A 17774-nucleotide genomic window follows, 5' to 3' on the forward strand; every position below is an offset into this window, starting at 1 on the left:
GACCCCTCCAACATCTACGCCTATGACAAAGGCAATTGCGTTGTCACTAAATTGAAAAATAAGCAAGTTTATTGGTTCTCTTACTTTCTCCCCTCACATTAAACCTCAGCGTCTAGACAACTGGACCTGGAGCAGTGTTTATTAAGGAAGCTGAAAGAGACCTTGGCATCCCCTGAAAGGACTTAATAGTGGTGATGTAGCCACAATAATTTTACAAGGGCTGTAAATACTCAAACAAATGTCATATTTTTTAAAACCATAATAGCTGGGTTCAACGACAAAATAACTAATCCCGATCAAATAAAAGCCCACTTATTCTGGCTGGGGACATTTTGACACTTTGCTTCCATGGCACCTGCAACATCTCACCTCTCGAGCTTCATTACAGTCTTCAAGTTTCCGTTATTGAAAGTGTAAGGTGTGCTGGCAGTTCACGCCAAAAATCACAGACGTTTGTTCTAATACCTCACCCTATTTCGTGCTGTTTTTTTATTCTTTGACATCAAGCCAAACTGAAAAAAAGAAACACATACTGGGATAATTTATCCAACAGCCCACAGCTAATAAATTTCTATGCACTTTCTTGCCAAGTTAGTTTTAAGTAAGTAAGCAATTGGGGGCTGCTTCTACACTTTGCCCTTGTAATAAAAAATGAACTGGCCCCCAACGGATATGAACTTCATTATTATATATGCTTTTTATTTGTGCTTAAATACGGTACGTTTCATATTTCAGCGAGGGAAATAAAGCAACTAACAATGTTGGAAATTGACATCTGTCAACAGCTCATTGGTTTTCTTCAGCCATCAGCGATGACAGAAGTCTTGTCCCCTACAGCTCATTATTCAATTTCTGGATTAGCTTATGAGTAGTGCTGTGTAAGAAAGTAGCGAACCAAATGGTTAGACAGTCAAATAGCTTTTTTGTTTCCCTGAGTGGACTCCTTCCTAATAAAATAAATATGGCTTTATTTCTCACAAACAGCCGGGCAGCAGATTTTGAGTCAGGCAATGCGCACTCAGTATGAAAACCCTGCTACATTTCACTGCATCAGCCAAACACAGCACACTGCAGTCTGCCAGCAATCAAACTTGAGGAAAGATACTTTATTGACAAGATCAGTCCACAAAGCATCAAAAGAAATATTCCTCCCATTGATTTGCTGTAATAAATTGTAGGTTTCCCTCAAAGATCCAATAACAAAAATCTGGTGTTGCTCTTCTTACTTGATTCATATGTTTACATGACATTTCATACACATGTGCTGAGTGAGTCTCATCCCCTATGGGCTGTTGGAGCCTTCTGAAACACCAATGCAGTCGACGCATCTTCTAGAAAATAACTGCCGAGAGTCTGCTCCGCATTTTCGAAGACAGGTGTTTGTAGTGAAGAGTTTCATTACTCATTACATCATTTATTTGCTGTTTTATTGTGAAATTTAAATATCTTGAAGATGTTTTTATTGTTGCCATTAAGTGGTTCAAGACAGTAAACAAAAGCATCTGTTTCATTTTTATCCAGACAATTATTTGTTTGAGTAGGCATAAAATTTCTGGCTCTAAGGATGACAATGTTGATCTGTCGACCTGCTGGTGGGTCGTTCTACTTCTTTGGTCTTGACTGAAATATCTCAACTTTGGTTTGTGACCAAATTCCTGCAAAACTCATGACGTTGCTATCAGCCTCAGTTTCGTGTATAGTTTTGCTTCGTATAATTAGTAAACGATAGCATGCTAAAATTCTAAAAACATGTTAAACACCTAACAGTATACCTTCTTAACATCAGCTTTGTCACTGTTAGCATGTTAGCATGCCAATGTTAGCATTAAGCTTAAAGCAGCACTGTGCCTATGGGAAGTCTCACAGAGCCATGGCTGCAGTTTTAGTCTTATTTAAAAGCTGGATAACTTATTTTACAATGAGATGTCCAAGCATTCCTGTGTATAAGCTGCATTTTCAAGACTTTATACAAAAGCGCACCCATGACATCGCAACAAATGGTGACATCATCCATCTCTGAGATACTTTAATTCTATGAAATTTGCCCGAATAAAATTCAAATGTTAGATCAAAGTATAAATTTAAAGTGACAGAGGCAATAAAATACAATGCAAACTATCTCCTGAACAACAGTGCGCAAGTGATCCTGATGAAACGCTACACTCACCAACATTACAACTTTAACATCTTTTCATATCTTTGGTGTTCTTTGGTATAAAGCATAACAAAACCATGAGCTGGTAAATGCTATGTGCAGTTTATTTACATCTAAATCAGTTATTGTATTGTTACTGCTTTTGTGAGATCCATTTTCTATTGTTGCCTGGTTCAGCTTCAGTATAAATACATGTGATCTGTGATGAGTGAGGAATGAGGTTACCTGGGAAGAGCTGTTTGGTTGGAGCGCTGATCTGAGCCTGCTTTCCCACTCTGTAAGCAACGTCGGGTTTGGATCCTCTCCGGACTGTGCAGTAGCCTGTTGTTTTCTTTACTCCTTCAGGAGAACTCTGGAAGTCAAGAGCCTTCAGTACATCTACTGGTTCGGCTGTGGAGGCAGAACAGAGAATTGATTTCATTTTCCAAGGATACTTGGGCAGCAACCATTTCATAACACTTGCTTGGCAACAAGCTACTAGGGGAATGCATTTGTCCGAAGTGCCAAGTCAATGTTCCATTTTTGGGTGGGACACTCAAATAGCTTTGTTCCCACCTGAGAAGAAGTTTTAAGGGGTTTTGCTTCTTGTACTTTAAATGTATTGATACTTTCAAAGGTATATGTGGAAACGCAGCTCAAAGTATAGATTGTTTGAAAACCTGTCTATGATGCTGCATACATGTGCAGTTGCTTGGATAAAAAACATGACTTTCCTAATCATAAATCAGCTTGTAAATGTGATGTTTCTCAGTCAACTCCTAAATGTAGAAGTAAATTCTCAGTCTGCTGGAAACACAGTGCATCATGTGCACAGAAAATGAACACGCATCGACTGCCAAAGGTGTATTCGCTGCATATGCTGCAACAATATAAATTAAATTAACTTAATCTTATAGAAATCTAATAAAAAATAAATGCGTGCAACATTACGATCTAAATAACTGTGTTTAAGTTGATGGATGAGTGTACATGGCATGTAATTTTACAGTACACTGTGAGCGTATTTCATCACTTAACTGAAAATCTTATAGGACCTGGCATTTTGATGATAAGTCAACATTTACACCCATTACACCCCTTGCCTGTGTAGGGACTGTTGGCTGTCAGTCTGACCAGTTGTTGCTTTATGAGCTACCTTGTCAGAGGAGCTGTAAAAATGTTGGTAACCATTCAGCGGAGGTAATTGGCCCCCCTCCTCAACTCCACAGTTACCCCCACGGCCAAAAGCCTCAGCATCTATGGGATGATAAAACTCAATGCTGCTGATCACTGGGTCTTTGGGATACGGAGATCGCAGAGGGGGGGCAGCTTTACAAGCTTCTTAACCCTACTAGACTCTTTTCTATCAATGGACCTGGTGCTCAGGTTTATAACTACTGTGCAGTGCAGTCATAAACAGTTTCTCATTTCTTCTCTCCCCAGTAATTGTCTAACTCGACCTTCACTCCTGAGACGCTTATTTCCCATTCTGTAAATGTTTGTCTCTTAAACCTCTATCTCTCCCATTCCTCCAGGCATAATTGGTTACAGTGTGATTATGGGGGAATTTCAAGAAGCCTAATAGGGTATGCTTTAGGGCTAGCGTATAAACAGAGGTGTTGACGTACAGCACGCCGTCTGTGATTTAATGTCTGCCTGAGGTTACGTGGGCTTAAAAGTATACAGTGAGATGAGGCTGTTTATTCGAGGTTTGAACAAATTTTCAATGTGGTGACTGTGACAGGGTGGCTCACACAGGAGGTTGTTACCATCTTCACTTTGCAGTGTCAACTTAAGTGACCAACTCACTGTAATATTCATACACAGTATTGCAACACTGCCATCTGTCTCTATGAAAACAATGGATGTGATGTGTTTATTTTGGGCCAACCAAAAGTGGATTTTTGAGGTCTACACTAAAAAAGTGTGAAAGTCTTGATGCGAATCCTATAATTGTTCGTTTTTCCGTTAGTTTTTCATGCGTACTGAGTGGGACATTTTTAGGGCTGCACAATATGCAATAAAAAAATCATACTGCTATTATTTTAACAGATAGTGGAATGGACCGGAATGCAATTGTTGCATTTAATTTCAACTACAACATACTTAAAAATGATGATGATGATGATGTGATTTTTGCTGAGGTCTGTACCAACCAAGCATGTTTCCGTATGTCTTGAAGAACATTTGTAGGCTGGGGCATCTCTGTAGCACCACAATGCTTCATTTATAATGATATGCTGTGACACATTTGACCATTATCAGAAACTTGCAGCTCCTGCAATGTGGATATTGCACTTGGCCATATTGCAATTTCCATAATATTTCGATATATTGTGCAGCCCTGGACATTTTACAGTTGGAGAACCTACCTCAGACCTACATTTGGCATTTCTGTATGACAATGTTTTACTTATTGGTGAATAAATATATTAGCCGGGCAAATTATTAGTCTAACTCTAGTGTTTATAAGCAGCTGTTATGTATTTCAAACCTAAATTTCTCAAGCAACTTTAGCTGATTACCACCAGCCACTGTGGCCAAAAGCCACAATTACAGGATAATCGCAAATGCTAACATGTAGTGCGACAATAATCACTGTAGAGAAGAGATATGAAGACTCAATAGTGTCAGTCACACAGAGGTATCTATTCTAAGTTTGCTAGCATGTTAGTGCGGGGTGTTCTGAATTAAAGTTGGCGTTTTAATTGCTAATAACAAGCTGGCATTCATTCAAAGCAAATTACAGACCACAACTGGTGTAACAGTTGCTGCCTTGTAATTTCAAAAGAGATTCACCACATGTAATAACATGTCTTCACTGTTGTAGTGTTAATATACTGAAATCAAAACAAAGATTTTAAGACCGCACATCAGTTCTGCAGTATGTATTGGCAAGATGAAAATTTGAATCAACAAACTGGCAATAAACTATTTGACCCAACCAAGAGGGGAATTCGAAAAGCTAAAGGTCCAATGCAATGAATTAATAAAATGACTAACAGCTCAATTTCCACTCCAAACCAAACTCAGTGCAACCCAAGTATTAACTGCTACTTGTTTAACTGTTGCAAAAAACCACAGCAGGGAAAAAAAACAAAACCCTAGCACAACCATGTCCAGACATCATATTATTCATGGGTCTTTTCAGTGAGTCAAAGGCAGGATGTGTCCTCTTCAAAAGGCCCAGCAATGATAAACAATGTCTGACTGGTCGGCTTAAAATCTCACTGGGAAGATAAGGCCTTAAAGGAATGGCAGATAGCAGGCTTAATTTGTGAAATCTCCCTTTTTTTGAAAAAAAATTTGAGATGCATGTGTTTGATAGTGGCTTGCAAGCATTGTGGGAAAGCCTTTAAAGGGATCAGACAGAGGACTTTCTTGAAAATCACAACACAGGAAATACCCTTATTTGCCCTGTACTACTGCAAAAAACTGCATGAAACAGACAGAAAGTTTGGTCAAGAGATGTAGATAAAGCAAATGAGCATACATTGGTGGTGAGGATATTATTTAAAGGCATCTAATGTTATAGAATATAGTGTTTTTACCCTTTTTCCCCCCATCAATGGAGGAACCATATGTTCTTTCCTTTCATGCAAACCGTCGACCCTAAAGTGCATTAGTGTACGTTTACCATACTTTGCCATAATGCCTCATGACTAAACATTTCAACATCAATTTATACTGAAAGGAATTTTATTATAAAAATATACGCCTGTTTACATTTTCCGTTTCTTTAAGTCATGTGGCACGTGAAGCCAGGAAGTGCTGATTATGCAGTTCCTGTTCGCTTTAAGTGACCAGGAGGGGGTCTGATGGGTGGAGCTTTAAGTCCACATGCTGAACCCATTATGGCACTGGCACCACTCCCTGTAACCCCCTCAACCCCCAACCCCCCTCCCAACTAAAACATACATGAGACTAAATGGAGAAGGCCCCATCCCTGTAGCTACTTCTCCTGTGACCAGAAAAATAACAGCTTGAGTGGTGAATCAAACCCGCTTGATTTGAGCACATGCTCGGGGATCGTGTCTCGAGTTTAAGCTCACTTGAGGTTGTGCAGATCTCCTCTTTAAGTGATGAAAAGGACTGGAGTCGTTTATGCTGATATGGGTCCAGATCAGCCGATGCCACAGTTCATGAATTTAAATTGCTAAGAGTATAAGCATCTGGCAGGCTGCACTGTGGGGAAATCAGACTGTCTTTTCTTTTGATTTCTATTAAATTCAGTCCCACAGTAACTAGTAGACAGTAACAGTAGACTAAACGGAGTTTAAAAAAAAAAAAAAAAAGGCTTTATGACTGACACTGCACAAAGTTCAATTTAGCAGACACAGGGTTTGTTTTGTCCTGAAGACTGACTTCTGACTGGAACACAGACGGAATAAAATACAAATGTGAGGCAAACACCAAGTTTAAAACCTCACACCGAATGCCTCATAAAAAAGAAAATAGTCTGTAGCTCTTCTGAATATTGTCCCAAGTAAAGAGCTACTGGTTCTTGAAAAAAGAAAAAAAGAAAGCTTAGAGTAAAGGTCTCTTTGTGAGTTTCAGAATGCCTTTCTGCATTACTGCATACCTCAAGGCCTCATATATTCCAGATGTGCTGAATTGGCCAGGAACCCCCACACCCCCCCCCCACCCCACACACACCCGCCCACCCGCACCCCCAACTCTTCAGCCCCTCTCCTTCCACAACCATCGCTTCACAGAAGCCCTGAAAAACAGGCAATATCCCAAAACCATTAAAGACCCCAAATGAATAGGCATAGCTTTTTAAATGCTTTTGGGCCTCCTAGGAGCCAGCTTGCTATACTCTCAGCAGACTCCCATCTTCCAACCTTAAAAAGAAATAAACCATATTCTAATGATAAGGATGAAAACCACATAAGAGAGAAGACGGTTCTCTCATGCTAAAGGTACCAAAGCAGCTTCAGACTAATCACAGTCTTGTCTGAGGGGTAATTTGTCAGTCTCTCTCATATTTAATGACACATCTTCCTGTCTGCTGTCGGGGACTTGTGATATACTATCTGCCATGTTAACAAGCTACTAACATGACAAAGGAGTGCCATTTCCCCCGAGGCAGTGAAGCATGTAGTGACAGGAGAAACCTCTAAAAATCATTAAAGCAATTTCACCGGCAGACCCTCGCACATTAAAATACCATTTTCAGCTGTATCGTCAAAATTTCCAGCAATCTCATAACTCATCAGTGCCATACAGCTTGATGTTTAAGTTTAGACTTGTGATTAACTTTTCAATCCGTGACACTCTGACTTAATGTCTCTGCGGTCTCGCGGCAGCATCTTGGGATGTCTTGTCGGTCTTTTTTGTGTCACTGGCTTCGACTGAGAGTTGGCAGCAACAGGCGGCAATTAAAGTACATTGGAAAGCCTGTAAATGTTTGCTAGCACATCATGCAATTATGGTTAGTTTAAATATCAGTCAGAGTGAGGGAAGATGGGCAACGGGCAAGCCATGCCACTGTGGTATTTGCTTTTATAATCTTTCATTTTTGAGGCAGCTCTGCAATTTGCCCACTGCTGAATGATTTCTTTATGTATCAGAGAGCTTGTACAGTCAAAACAGTGGATGCTAATGGTTCAAGACGGGGTGGGACTTAAGAGAGGAAATGTCTAGACAGGATGCGATACATTAAACAAATCAACAACTATTGTATATTAGTTTCTGATTAACCTTTCCATGACGCCATATAAACTTTCTTAAATGACTTTATATCTGTCAGGATTATAGCTCTGATACAAGAAGGCATTTTTTTGAAAGGCCGCATGATAATTGATCTGACGTCAAAACCACAAATATTAAAAAGCAACTCAAATCCAAATACAACTATGACACACACAAATTGATCCCGGCTAAAGCCCCAGCACAGCATAGATGTCTCTAACTTCACAGACGAAGGAAATATAAAAGAAGCAGTTAATGTGACCCACATATGTTTCTAAAGCAAAGAAAATACTCCAGATTTTTTTTCTTTTTTCCATCAACGCCCCTTCTTGGACTTAGTAGGGAGCCCAGATAATGTGGAAAGATGGTGATCCTTCAGGCCAGAATATGAATTTCACTCCCAGAATTCCACAGTGTTGTGCCCAGTGTATTATATAAACTTTCTGAATATTAATCACAAAACCTACAGTATATGTCTCAAGTTACACTGTGCTACAGTAAACTGCAGTAAACTTGCTGACAGCAAGGCAGCTGACAGCTTATTAGACACTTTAAAAAAAATAAATTAAAAAAAGTTCAAATTTTATGCCTTTTATTAATCTGATTTAACTATTAGGCTCTTACTTCACTAATATTTTGGAAAACCTTAATGCACAATACGTGGGCTACTAGTTATATCGGCAAAAAGTCGTGCGTAAATGTTATGCGTAAAACCTCAGATGGTTTCCAGTGGTGCTGCCAAGCACCTTTTTTTTCCTGTGATAACATTAGCTTTCAAAAATGATACGGCAGTGTGTAAATCACAGTTTTTTCGCAGCCAATAAGCACAGTGGTCATTTTTAGGCACTTTTTTTATTTTACGCGGACCACCAGAGTATTTGTGTCAAGACGAAATCAGCACTGTCAGCCTCACCTCGCTGACCACACCTGGATGCCAGACTCTGCCTACTTAGATACTCAGAGGGAACTGGAGGAGAGCTGCGTCTCTGCTAGTCTCTGCCAAGAATAAAGCTTATATCACAATATGAATTTGGACACATTAACATTATGTAGTTAGCTCATACAGTTTAAGTTTTAACTCCAAAGTCATCAACAAAGCTTAGAGATGCAACTGTGGTGATACGGTGAACCCCTTTAAAGTTACTGGAAACTTGGGTGCAGCCACGTGAAGTCATATGATATGGGCTCAGTTTGGTGTCACTCAAAATAAACTTTAAAAAACAACAGTCATCATCACAGGATAAAATGCCTCGAATATATAAAAAGGTGGACAGGTCTACTGAGCAGTTGGAAAGATTTGCATACTGATTTATGGTGACTTTGACAACAAGTAATTGGCAGTCTAGTAAAATTAAGTTGATGAACGATGGCTGGCTTCCACCTAAGCCCACTATCACCTATGGGCTGGCCGCCAGCCTGCAGGACGCTCTCAAGCTGTCCGGGATGCCCTGGAGTTGGCACAGTGACTACGCCGTGGAGTAACGTGCGTCTTCTTACCTGCTCTGACATTGGCAGCTTGTAGAATTAAGCTTAATGTGACCACAGCGATTAGCGTTGAATCCCATAGCCACCGTTTCGTTTTCCACCTGGTGGTCCACCTTTGCACCTCCATGATGAGCGCCCGCGGCTTTACAGAAAACGGGCGACTTTTAAATCAAACTCGGTCCCTTCCACAATCCACAAAAAGTGTGCTTGTACTACAGCGCCATGTGTGAAAGCCTAAGGATGTCTCTCACAGCCAGACTGGGCCCTTCAGATCCGCTCCCCCTTAAGCCCAGCTCTCACACTGATGGTGAAGGGCTTTCATGAAAAAAAGCGCAAAGCACTCTGCTTCCCTGAGAGTTGCGCACCGTCAGGAGGCTGGACAAACGCCGCAACGCTGAACCTGAACCGACTGGAAGATACTGACAGTGGAAAATCCTCCGTTCATCAAATCACCAGTCGGGAAAGTTGTCTCGGGACCCGCCCCCTTTGCAACAGCATCAAGCGGAGCATCACTTCATCCCAGTGCAACCTAATTACAGGACACAGTGGAGAAGGCTGAAGATAATGATCCCACTATCCTAGAAGCACTCTGGCACGATTATTTTACAACCTTAAGGAGATTTAAAGACAAATAAAGTCCCAACTTTACTATAAAGAAATAAGCTTTTAAGAATGGAGCAGACACAGGAGAAGTAAAAGCAACACATTAAATGCAAATTAAGTGGCGGGGTGGAGCTGTTATTTTAGAGGTTTCCTGAAAGTCTAAGAATGTGAAAAGAGTCTGAATAGCTTCTACATGGGGCCAGTGGATAAAATAAAAGCCAGACTCTAGGAGTTTCCTCAAGGAGCCCTCAGAGTGTTGTTTTTTTTTTTCCTGTTTGTTTTTTCTTGGACAGCAGAACTCCTGAGGCCTGAAAATAATTAATGGTTAAAGATGGCTGGAACAAAGAGTGGAATCACAGGTGGTAGCTATAGAGTGCTCCCCTTGATTGGGTTTTCCTTGTGCGCCGATGAAAGACGGCTTTAACAGCGCAATGGCAGCAGTTGTCACACAAACCCAAACCACATTTCGGAAAATTTGTCAGTGTTTACGTGTTTTATCACAAGGCAGAAATTAGAACCAGGGGGTTAGCAGACATTTAGTAGGCTGAGGCAAACATTTAGCGCAGCCTGCGCAGGTGTGACAAATTAAATAATAACAGTTTGGACAATGAATAATAGGGATTAGGTATTTAGAATGTAAATTAATGGCTGCACGCCTGGACTTCCTTTCAAAATAAGGCCTGATGCTGTTGTGCGTGTAAGTGAGGCTCTGATTAGTTGTTTTAGACTCCAGGGTTATGCAGGACTAGGGGTCTGATTTATTAGGATCATGCACTTTTTGAACATTTGTTTACCCAGGGAAATGTGCTGAGCATTTGCATATTTAAACACATCCACATATGGTTGCAACTTTGTGAAACCACAGTTTTCTACTGTTGGCCATGATGCAACTCTGCTGGACGAAGAAGACATCTTGCCAATGGGCACGTTGGTGGCAGCTGCTGAGTTAGGTTCCTCTGACTTTCACATCTGACTGAAGATGTAAACTGGGAACTTTTCATTTTATAGTTGACGACTCTCTCTGAACCAGTGTGCTGACAAAAATAAAAACTTATGATCAAGGCAAACATATCACGGCAACAGATTGCCTGCCAGTGTAAAACACGACTAACACAATGTTTACACTGAACGCGGAAGCGCCTTGATGACTGTTGTGCAGCCACCTGTCAGCAGTTGCCTCGCCATTCACTCCAGAAGTGCATTTTGCTGCACCGGTCAGCAAGAGATTCTGCTCCTCTGCTTTCTTTTAATCACACATAGAGCTTGTGTAAGTCTGCTTATCTCTCTCGCTCTGTTTAGACGCAACTTACTAATATGTGGAGCCTGGGATGCACATTTTATCATTTATCGCAATCAGATCATTTATATCAAATATATTTTTATCCTTTATATCGCACAAATTAGAAAATCAGCGTGTTTTTTTTTTTGCCAGATTCACTTGCAACCTGCGGAAAAACTAGGGAAAACTAGACCACACCCAAAACTATCACCGAAATCACAAGCCAGCTACAGAGCTTGGGGTCGCAGCACGCCCTGTATAAACAGCCTAACTGGTTAACATGGGGGACTAAAGAAAGTGGACAGTGCTCCGTGAAAATCGGTGCATGTCGCAGGTCTTCTGTGTCCAGTAGAGTCTACAACCATGCAGCTCTGAGAGGCTGTACTAAGGCACAGCCATGCTTTGAAATGTTGGTGTGCTAACATCACACTGACAATGCTAACATGCTAATGTTTAGCAGGTAGAATGTTCATTATATTCAGCGTCTTAGGTTAACATGTTAGCATGCTAAGATTTTCTTATTAGCACTAAACGCAATGTAGGCTACAAGTGAAAATGGTTGTTTCGCAGGTGTTTAGTCATAAATCAAAGTGTTAGAGACATTTACATTACTTTTTTTTTTTAGCTAACGCTTTTATCCAAAGCGACAGTGAATGCATTTAACCACAACCCCAAAAGTTAGAAAAAAAAAATTCCACCTGATGGTGGAGCTAGTAGAAAAGTCAAGGATTCACGAACATTATCACGATTCATCCTGAGGAAGACATTTCTGTCTGTGCCCGCATTTCATTGCAATCCATCCAACTGTTTTTTCAGAGGGAAAAGTCAGGGTATCACCAAAGTCATTGAGTCATCTGGGATCCATGACTTTGAAATTCTATAGTAATCCATCTAGTAGACGTTATGACATGTTACAGGATAAGTGCAAAAAATTTGACATACTGATGGTGCTAGAGGAAAAATCAGGGGATCATCAGTCAGTCAGCTTCATCCTCTGGGGACCATGAATGTCTTCACAAAAGTTTATGGTAATCCGTTGTTGAGATATTAAAGTCTTAACCAAAGTCTGATTAACATAGTGTGGCTAAAAATGCAGATAGTGTGACTAAAAACATACAATCAAGACAATAAAATTGACCGCTAGTGTAAAAACGTTTTATTCTCACTGTTGGAGCAAATGCCTTGGAGGAAATGACCCATTGAATGGTATGCACTTTTTTTCAAATTATACTCAAAAAAGAAAAGACAACCAGAAAGGAGTCACTGTTAAAATGTTAGACGGGACTGAATGAGGTTAATTTTGTGACGTTGGACTGTCTGAACGGTTGGCATCGTTCATTTATGACCCAATGTGATGACCTTGTGCTTGCTCAGCAATAAAAGAAACCTTCTTGAACGCAGCCTGGCTGTGCTTTTTGGTTGTCTGGCAGATAGTTGGCTTTTTTTGTCATTTGGTTTCAAGTTGTTTGGCAGAAAATGTCAGAACCTCTTGTTCATGTTGCTTCTGGGACCATGGCCCAAAATGTTTGGTTTAATTTGACAAGCTGTCCTGTGCTGGCAGAGAGGAAATCTGGACAACCGAAACTACAGTGTTCAGTTTTCTTTTCAAACAAGACTCGGACAGCTGACAAAATGTACTGACAGGCATCCAGAGACTCCTTATAGATTCTTGTCTTCTGGGACACTCTACAATTTTCAGGAAGACTTGACTTTGGACTTGCCCTCTTTGTAGTTGGAAGCATATGATTACAACTGATGCATTTACTGCCAATGTGTGCCAAGATGACATTGTATAATTATTCTATAATAAGTCTCTACTCCCTCCATGGTTGAGCCCAGAGCAGCTATAAAAACAAAAATGTCTTGAAAACGTTGCCTTGTGGCTGTGTTTTTCTATTGGAGGCAGCTTTTAATCTAAGTGCTTTCAAGTTTCAGAATAAAATTCTTCTCACTGCTTTCCAGAAACGGTAGACTGACACACCTCTCTGCAGATTTACAGTCACTTGAGTTCAGGAGTTTAGGACATAGAGTTCTCTCAAATGCACAACTGGCCATTTTCTATATGTCTGTACATTTAGTCTGATTCAGGCACTACACAGTGTCCAAGAAACATCTTTTAACTAAATGTACGACAGCATGTCCTCATGACACTCCTAATAACACCTCAGTGATGACTCCTTTCATTTGCTTCCAACATGTGGTATCAGCAATTCTAACACTCACAGAAATTCAGTGGGTGCTCAAAGTAACTTCACCCACATGACAGTCAAGCCTTGATCCCACGTCTCTAGTTGAGTGATGGTTCCCCTCATCAATATGCCAAAACAGCTGCAGTAAGAACAAAGTGTCACCCAGGTCTTCTGATCTCAGATGTCCTCCACCAGCTCACAAGTAGATGTAACCTCAAAAGTTCCTCATCACCATGAATTACAAAGCTAGAAGGCAGCGTGTGGCTTGGGGGTGGAGGGGGATGCATACTAGACACTGCAGACCGCAGAACCACCAAGTGGAATGTATGTTTGTCTGGGCATGCTTATTATCGGTGCATGTGGTACCCAGACAGCCTCACCTAGTAGGCGTTTGCTAAGAGATGGGAAGGTGTGCTTTCACTTTTAAATGTTGTAAGGTCACCACGTCGTATACTGCAGTCGACACTTGCTGTACTACACACTGACATAGTGAAGAGAAGAGAAAAGAAACGGCCGACACAATACCAGAGGAGTCAGCATTATTGGCGCCTGTGTTTTACAATATTGGTCTCTTTTCTACACAGTATGGACACTGTCTCTGATGTCCCATTACTGTAAACTTAATGAAAAGGAAAAATCCTCTGAAACATAGACAGACTACTGCACAAGTCTTTGAACACCCCAAGCTATATGCTAACACCATGATAACCAAGACCCCAGGAAACAGCGCCAGGCATTGAAGCCATGTTTACATAGTGGCCAAACAGGGAATTACAACGTTTGAGTCTGTGATGCCTTGGGGTCCAAAAAGTCTTTTCCCCATAGGCTTACATGGCAAAGGAGAAGGGATACATTTTTTGAGAGTCACAACCCTCATGATATGACTTGTTCTTACAATTACAATTTGATCTTCCATATGATAACATTTTGAAAGTCTAGAGGAGCTGCACGATTTAATCATTTTTATTTCCATCCAAGGTAGCAGAGGGCTAACCGGAGGTTTGCCACTCAACAGGCGGAGGTTAGCCACTCAGCCACCGTACGCAGGCTCCCAGAAAGTGCACTGGGCTTTGAAGCCAATTTTCGTAGTGGTCATATGGTGTATCTACACGGTCACGTGATGCCGTGGCCCAAAAAAGACTTTTTCCCATTGACCTACATGGCAAAAGAGACATGTGTAAATCAGTAAATCATTTTTTTGAGCATCACAAGGTCTGCGAAATGACTCATTTCACGATTGAGATTTAATCCATTCAGTTCGATAACAATCAGAAAGTCTAGAATAGCTGCATAATTTTATCACCATTCAAGTTAATGGAGCGCTAAACCAGAAATAGCTGGCTCGGCAGACAGATATCTCTAGTGCGCCTGCTTTATGGACTGCACAGTTCTGAAGCAGTGCCAATCATCTGGGTAATTTTATTCGTGGCAGCTGAACTATTTTTGCTTTCATTTGCCACTGAGCAACTTTCATGGGAATGAATGGAGTCCTGCCTCCAACCGTGTATCTAGGTCTCTTTATACATCTATAATGACAACGTGCTCACAATGCTAACATGCTAATGTTTAACATGTCCACCAACTTACAACAGCATGTTAGCATGTTAATACTTGCTAATTAGCACTGCTGAAAAAGTTAATGGTCTTTGCACACTGAGTCCGTTTTATTCCGGTGGGTTTTATTGTTTGAGTTGTTACAAAAAAATCGCAATACATTACAATATTAAAAGACACATTTCCTCCTTTGCCTCTCTCTACTGGAGTCACCACTCCCTCCCTGTCTTTCATTTGGCACCATAGCTACACGAAGGGGTGGAGCTGTCCTCCCTCTATGTCCTCCACATTCTCTGTGCGGTCCAAATCCTCCTCCTCCTCCTCCTCATCATCATCATCCACCTGAATATTACTACCTGACCTGTTCAAAGTGAGCTATCCGAGTTATGAAAAGGCTCTGACGGATGCGAAAAACGCAGAAAATCGAACCTGTTCAGAAGATTTTAATGATGGACGAAAGTTTCGGACTCAGTGTGCAAATGTGATTGACACAATATGAAGTTTATTTTTAGACGTGCAACAATTTCTGACCGAAAAACAACAAACGGATTCAGTGTGCAAAGGCCTTAAGGGTGACAGTAATGTCTTTTTATTTCGGTATTGTATTATAAACCAAAGTAAATTTAAATCTTGACCTTAGAGAGACATGAATGCCTGTCACAAATTTCATGGCAGTCAATCTGATGGTTGTTGAGACAGTTTACAAAAACTCAAACATCAGCCTCATGGTAGCATGATTACAAAAGTCAAAGAATCTCCAAAGTCAGTTAGATTTATCCTCTGGGAACACTGAAACTGAAAGATTTTTCAATTGGGACCAAAGTGGTGGACTAACTGACAGACCAACATCGCCATCCCTAGAGCCATGCCCCTAGCATGGCAAAAAATAATCATAATGTACACAGATTAAGAGATACTACACTAGATTTGAGTGTTAAGGACACCTTAAGAGCTAACACGCACTTTGAACAGGAGCTCAAACAGTAAACCAAGTTTTGAGAATAAATAAACAATTAAACTTACAGAATAATCTATATAACAACAACACAACTGTATGATGAATGGTGCAATTTGTCAAAAGTAGCACAGAGGTGGGTCTGTATAGTAACAAAAGCAAAGCTCGGATATCACAGCGATCAACCTCCAAATGTACCAGAGGAGTGACATAGATAAAGAGAGGCCATCCCATTTTCATGTTTCTTGTCAACTCTGTGTGATGGATGCCTTTCCTCTCAGCAGTGAACAGAGTGTTATGGAGAGTTAAGTGGAGAGGTCTGTGATAATCTAAACATGCCCCAAGCATCTCGTATTTCATGAGCCAAAGTCTCCCTGAGCCCTGTCTCCAGTCGTCAGCAGTAAAAACTGATAGCAGAGGGGGACTGCCTGACACTGGATGTGGAGGCTTGCAAACACAACTAGGCGCAGACAAAACCAAGTGCTATGTCATGTCCTGTTATCATACTTGCAAGAAAAAATTAAGGATGTCAAATAACACAGTTTAGTTACTGACTTTGGGTCTTTAATCTAGAGCAACAAATAAGTGAGATAAGGTCTAAAAGAGAAAGATATCACAAAAGATGAGGGAAAAGAGCAAGAAGAAAAGAACAAACAAAGACTCAGCAGAGAACTTGGCAGGTGAAGACACATACGTAGCTTATTCACTGAAGATGCTTGAACTCATGAACCTTATTGGATTTAGAGGACTTTGGGGGTTGCTGTTTTTACAGGCCATGAATGTTCCTCATTACTCTTGTTAGTTGTGGTCAAGCATAAATCTCTCTGTCATCTTTGATGCTCTGCATAAAAACTTTTATTCAGAGAATTCAGTTTGACTCTGACATTTGTACAATGGCAATTGTTTTGAATAAGACTTGTCTCACAAACATTCTTGTGAGCAGATGAAGATCAGTCTTTACAGAGCGACGGGGTCTGGGAATTAGGCAAAGTCTGAGGTGGTAAACAGTAAATCAAAAACTCTCCTAAATCACCACATGTGATCCTCAAGGCTGCACTCATCTGGATTTGTTGCATTCAATGAAATAACTGCTATGAGTTATCTAAAACTGTAAGGTTCTTTTGCTTTTTGTTTTGGTTATTATGACCTGCCAACTGACTGTATGTGTCAATGTCACATATCTTAAGCCATTTTCAGCCAACCAGCTCTGATAAACCCACTGCGTTCCAACTGCTGACAATGAAAGTGATAGGGATGGGACGATAAACTGTTTTATCACAGTTCACCTTATAAGAAGTTGATCATGGTGAATTTTCATTATCGAAATTGTCACGAATATCATGTCCAGCAGCACCCGAAGAATCTGCTAGACAACCCACAATAAGAGACTCTGCAAAACAGGCAAAAGATCTTAATCAAGCATAGACATATCGACAGCTGTCCTATCAATAAAGGCAAACATGCAAAAAAAAAAGAAAAAAAAAAAGAAAAAACTTTTAAGATATTTTTCTCAGGAGTTCGTGGAGATCAACCAAAAGGAAATCAAATATTGGATGCTACTGTACTTGGATGATAAACGTCCTCCTGTTTGAGCAGGAAATTGTCTGCAAGCTAAAGGTAGGCCAAGTGATATTTTTCTCTGTAAGTGGTAGAGACACACCAGAGCTAAAAGAATAGGGAATATTGGACATTGGCTACCAGAAACGTGACTCAAGGTAGATGATAAAGGTGCCCATTGTAGTTGAGTGGGTGACTGTTTGCTAACATATGTCAGGGTTTGTTAGCGTCTTTTGGGTGTTCTTCTGCAAGCTAGTGGCTAAAAATCAACTAATAGGGCTTTAAAGCATAGGTTCAGACTTTTTTATTGATCTTAAAGGAATA

At 40.5% G+C, this 17774-nt stretch overlaps 1 protein-coding gene across 2 annotated transcripts in view; it reads right to left on the reverse strand.

Moving 5' to 3' along the window:
* The window catches only part of LOC126382824 (collagen alpha-1(XI) chain-like), a 101867-nt gene extending 92132 nt beyond the window's left edge, over positions 1 to 9735 (reverse strand). For both annotated transcript variants that reach the window (XM_050032911.1, XM_050032910.1), the window contains exons 1-2: positions 9326 to 9735; positions 2381 to 2545 (exon numbers count right to left, since the gene is read on the reverse strand). In XM_050032911.1, coding sequence (XP_049888868.1) covers positions 2381 to 2545; positions 9326 to 9440 — 280 coding nt within the window. In that variant the 5' untranslated portion in view covers positions 9441 to 9735. The remainder of the gene's footprint in view (positions 1 to 2380; positions 2546 to 9325) is intronic.
* Between the last annotated feature and the right edge of the window lie 8039 nt (positions 9736 to 17774).

Source organism: Epinephelus moara, chromosome 21, assembly GCF_006386435.1.
Source record: "Epinephelus moara isolate mb chromosome 21, YSFRI_EMoa_1.0, whole genome shotgun sequence".
In the NCBI taxonomy this organism is placed as follows: domain Eukaryota; kingdom Metazoa; phylum Chordata; class Actinopteri; order Perciformes; family Serranidae; genus Epinephelus; species Epinephelus moara.